Source organism: Atta cephalotes, assembly GCF_000143395.1.
Source record: "Atta cephalotes unplaced genomic scaffold scaffold00010, whole genome shotgun sequence".
Classification (NCBI taxonomy): Eukaryota; Metazoa; Arthropoda; class Insecta; order Hymenoptera; family Formicidae; genus Atta; species Atta cephalotes.
Window position 1 is genome coordinate 5,604,276 of NW_012130074.1, and position 5,319 is coordinate 5,609,594.

Here is a 5,319-nt window from a genome sequence, read left to right on the forward strand (position 1 = left end):
AACTATTATACCTCAAATCATCAAATTATCAAATTATATATTGCAATTATATATTTTTAACTGTAAAGATAGATCATTGTTTAAAATTATATAACTTTGATATAAAGTATACTTCTAATTATAATTGCTATTTCTACTATGTGTAATATCTTCTGGCTTTCACTCGTTTCTCCATTCTAGCGTGTCGTGTTGATTACATAGTAAATATGAATAATGGGAATAGCGCAAGAGGAGAAGTGGTAATTAACCGAGAGAAACCAATGCATAAAATAGACTGTATTATAATATACTTTGAACATTGAAAATGTCTTAATGTTTCCTTGTCTTAATGTTTCCGATTCTTTTGACCTTTATTTCTTTTTCTGCCATTTTTTTGGCGTTTTTTCTCCAGAAGTTTGCGTGCTTTCAAGACTTGTTCGGGTCGCTTCAGCTCGTTCTTTATTTTAATCTTGTCTTTAAGCTTCTGATTGTGCCGCGCCCAATGCGTATTTGCAGTAGTTCGTACTGAAACAAGTAAATAAAGTATGTCAATTATTTTAATGAGCGATATTTAGAATAAATTGAATGCACGGAAAGAAAAATTTATAATAAAAGAAATATTTTGAGATTTATCAATTAAATATATGTATGTTGTTTAGATTAATTAGATTTAAATTTAATATATTTTTACAATTAATGCGATCATGTTAACTCACAATTTTTCGATTGTAAAGGTTCTTCCTCGCTATCATCTGCACTATCGTTTTCATCGATTTTACTCTTCTCCTTCCACACATTATAACGATTTGTTTTATATGTAGCAGGTATCCATACTCCCGATTCAGTGCGTATTTTTTTCGCCTTCGGGTCCTGTTGATACAATGTAGAACATATGTATATTCATGTTTTATAAATAGAGACGATGTATAAGTTAATGTATATACCCTCTCGACGGTGACCATCTTCTTCCTTTTCCTATCCCACTTTTTCAATTGCGTTTGAAGATGTTGACTATCTTCATTATCTGCTGTTAAATCCATTTGCGCCTTATCGGTTTCAGTGGCAAACGTGTTAACTGCTAAACTGTAAGCCAAATAAACGTAGAATATAAATAATAATAGAAAATTAAAGATATTTTTTAAATTGTATATTTAAAAAGAATTAAAATTATTAATATATTTTTTAATAAATTAAAATATATATTTATAATAATATATTTATAATAATATATTTAATTTAATTTTATATATATATATATATATATAATAATTTTAATTTTTTTGTAAATAAAAAAAGTTATGAAAATTGAAATATTATTTTTTTTCGCAATTCTTACCCATCCTCTGTATGTTTATCTGGTGCAGAATAAGGTATGTAATATTCTTCATCCCGTTTTGTTAAACGTTTTTTCTTCTTTGAAAGTTTGTATAAATCGTCACTAGTTCTTTTCTTTGGCACTACCACCGTCTTGAATGCAGCATTAATTTCTTCCGTGTTGCTGGATGGTAAATTGATCTTTTGAGATAATTCTACAAAAATTGAAAAGATTAATCTTGTCATATATGTGTGGTTATTATATATACAGTATTCAAGTATATACTGCTATCATAACATTTACCTGATGCCATATTGATTTTATCGATTTTATGTTCTTCCATCTTTTTACGGAAATTAAGAATATTTTCCTTGTGAAACATTCGTTTCGTTTTCATTACTTGATAATCAGTTGAATTTGTCTTTGTACCAATTTCAAATATCGTCTGTTAAAAAATTTAGATATTAAAATTGAAGCATAATATTTTATTATGTATATAAGACGTTATATACTCACTCCCTGCGGTCTATACTTTTTCATTCTGGATATTATATCCGCTGTATCAATGTGAGAAGCATCAGTATACTGGGGTAAAATTCCGGCTTCATTTATGCGAAGCTCCTTAATTCTTTTGACACTTTCTGCCGAAGCATTTGGTCGCGATCTAACGTATTGCTGATAGGCATTGTTGCATACTTTTCGCATATTTATCTGAAGATACACATTCATTAAATGCAACAAAAAAGATTGAAATTATACTAATTTATTTATCAACGTAAATATGCTTAATATGCTACCAGATCAGTAGAAGTATTGTGCCAATTTATTAATTCAGCTAATTCTTCTTCTACCATAGCTTGTGGCAATTTTCCTACAGCATATTCCATACTTTCATCGGTTTCTGTAGTTGGCACTATTGTTAAAGGTCGACCAAGAAAGAGATGCAAATCTAAGAGATAAGGATATTCATCCGAGCTCACAATATTATATGCCATTCCAACACGTCCAGCTCGAGCACATCGCCCTGCAGAGTAAATGTTTATAATTAGTCAAAAGTGCCTTCGTGTTTTAATAATAATTAAGAAATAATTAAGAAATAGTTACGAAAGAACATACCTACTCTGTGTACGAAGAGTTTAGATTTTGCAGGAAAATTAAAATTAATTACACAATCGAGATGTGGTATATCTATTCCTCTAGCGGCAACATCTGTTACTATAAGAACTCTCACTTTACCGATTTGAAATTTAGCTGCGTTTATTTTACGCGCAGAAGGATCCAGATTTGAATAAATGAAAGTGTTAGATATACCTGTTTTATCTAATATCTACAAAAATTTTATAAGCTATTATTCAATTGCCAAAGTATTTATATATACAGATTTTTTATATATATTGTATTTATATATATAGATAAAGTATTTATATATATAGATCATTTATATATTTAAAAGGCGAGTATGTATGGTAATGATTACTTGATGAATATATTCTACATGATGCATAGTTTCCGCAAATATAATTGTTTGCGACTCAGGCTTAATAATTCTTTTTAGTAAGCTTAGAAGTACAGCTAATTTCTCTTCAGGGCGACATGTAATAAAAGATAATGTCAATCCTTCAGGCAGCTTACTCTCAACATCCAAACGAAGTAAAACTGGATCATTTAGACCAGCTTTTGCAAAATCTACTAGAATCTTAGGCAAAGTAGCAGAAAACAATAGTGTCTGGCGTGATTCTGGTAATCTATTTACAATTTCTTCTATCTGTTCCCCGAAACCCATTTCAAATAATCTGCAATACAATTATCACTTTATACAAATGCAAATATTAAAAATTACAACATGAGAAAGAAGAAACTATTACCTATCAGCCTCGTCAAAAACAATGTATTCAATATTTTTCAACTGCAGATCCATCTCCACACATATATGCAGAAATCTACCTGGAGTAGCTACAATGATGTCAGGATTTCCATGAATTGCACTAAACTGATTATCCATACTGTCACCTCCCAGTATCACTGCTGATTTTAATCCTGTAAATCTACCTAACTCCTTTATAAACTTTAATGTCTGCAATGCCAGTTCACGTGTAGGCGAAAGTATCAATGCACGTGCACCCGTTTTTGCTTGCCTCGCCTTGAGTTTTTCGAACAGAGGAATTAAAAAGCAAGCAGTCTTTCCACTACCTGTCCTAGCCATTGCTACTACATCTCTTCCCTCGAGAGCCAATGGTATAGTCTACCAAGAATAAATTTTAATGTTAATCAAGATTTAAAAAAGTTGTAATCAAAATGTAAACTACATTTGCTTATTAATATACATATTTTTTTAATAACCTTTCTCTGTATAGGTGTGGGTATTTTGTATCCACGTTTGAGGATCCCTTTCAGTATTGCAAAACTAAGAGCCATGGATTGAAACCCTCCAGATTTCTTGGAAATCTTCTTTTTAATACTAGCGATTTCATTATCTTCATCATTATCACTGACTGTATTCGGATCAGCAAATCCAATAAGATCATCGTCCTTCATCTTGCTGTAGACTGCAAAACACAATTTTATTAATATAATGAATAAAATGCTATATTATATATAATATCTCTCTCAAGTTTGTCGTTTCTTGTTACAGTGAGCTCTTTCATATTTATCTGTAAAGGACCTAATTTTTTAATACAAGTTTCAAACAGTTTATTAGAAGATATATATGACAAAGATAGATGGAATGATAAATAGTTTTTGTATTAAACAACAGTACTATTATAATATTCAAATTTCATCTCTTAAATTTTGTAAAGAGATAAAAATCAGATACTCTTTATGATTTATCACTCTCCATGCGCGAAATAATCATCAAATAAAATCATATATATTTATATATCAGATGTATGTTCTGAATCGATATGAACTCAGATCTTTGGAGTAGATTTAGAATTGGGTATATATTTTAAATACTTTCATTTTACTTATTTTACAATACAAGTGTATTTTGTATTTCGGCAGAGCACATAAAAGTATTATATGTATATTTTGTATTTAAAATCAAACAATTGAAAGTTTTAAAATACAAAATACTATTATGTACTCCCATGAAATACAAAATATATATGTGCTCTGCTGAAAAACAAAACATAATTGTCTTACAAATACTGTTTTTCAAATAAAAGTATTTCAAATACATGCCCAGCTCTAGGCACAGAGAGCAGCCATAATTCTTTCTGTGCCACAATCACGACATAAATAATATATATATTGTACCAATTTAACATATTTTATTAAATCTATATAAATATTATGTATCTTAATATAAATATAATAATATTATAAATATTTTTTAATTTTTTAAAATTAATCAATACTCTTATAACATTATATGCTGTGAATATTTTTAAAAATTATGTATAATCTTACTTTTAAAATCTCGATTGTTATAAATCCAAATTCATCAAATGTCACATGGAACAGAGCTGTAATCTCACATAACCTTAAAAATAAATGGAATGATGCTTCACTAGAGAAAAACCTGAGAGAGGACATGATGGCTTAAAATCTGTAACTGCAAAATGCTGCCGCGCACTACCGCCTCTAAAGAAGTGGACATTAACTATACAACAATATGTTCTTTCTCAGGTTTCTTTCTGCCGTCGATATAATTTCGTTAAGTTTATTTTCCAATGCCGCATATACAAAAAATCTAATGTCATTTCATACACAAGTGAGCGTAATGATTATTATCATAATATATTTAATACCTAACAATAAAATAAAATTCAGTGGAGTAGTATTGCTATATTAATATTTTGATTTAAAATTATATTATAGAACTTTAAGTAATAAGTGTATTTCTATTGCGCGATGTTTAAATGATTCACAATTTATAATTGCTTATTATTTTATAAGTTCGATTTTTCTTTCATATAATTTTTTCAATAGCCTTCATTTATTTACTCTAATTGGTTTTTAATTTTTGGAAAAAATATAATTTCTAGTTCGTATTTAACATATTTCAAACATAAAAGAATTTT

General features: G+C 28.7%; 1 protein-coding gene across 1 annotated transcript; it reads right to left on the bottom strand.

The window, feature by feature from the left end:
- Window positions 1-261: 261 nt before the first annotated feature.
- LOC105627783 (ATP-dependent RNA helicase DDX54) lies at window positions 262-4,715 on the bottom strand. Its single transcript, XM_012209062.1, has 12 exons — window positions 4,706-4,715; window positions 3,635-3,840; window positions 3,160-3,536; window positions 2,772-3,087; window positions 2,411-2,621; window positions 2,092-2,318; window positions 1,811-2,005; window positions 1,598-1,739; window positions 1,316-1,508; window positions 924-1,062; window positions 696-849; window positions 262-504 (listed from the first exon to the last, which is right to left on the bottom strand). The coding sequence occupies exons 2-12, from the start codon at window positions 3,827-3,829 to the stop codon at window positions 326-328; spliced, it is 2,328 nt and encodes a 775-aa protein (XP_012064452.1). The 5' UTR covers window positions 3,830-3,840; window positions 4,706-4,715; the 3' UTR covers window positions 262-325.
- Between the last annotated feature and the right edge of the window lie 604 nt (window positions 4,716-5,319).

Bases quoted from the DNA above. Each gene is read 5' to 3' on its own strand.
- LOC105627783 (XM_012209062.1), bottom strand. From the start codon at position 3,829: ATGAAGGACGATGATCTTATTGGATTTGCTGATCCGAATACAGTCAGT. The intron at 1,063-1,315 runs GTAAGAATTGCG...TTTGGCTTACAG, and splicing joins GATAAACATACAGAGGATGG to TTTAGCAGTTAACACGTTTG. The intron at 850-923 runs GTATATACATTA...TTGTATCAACAG, and splicing joins AGATGGTCACCGTCGAGAGG to GACCCGAAGGCGAAAAAAAT.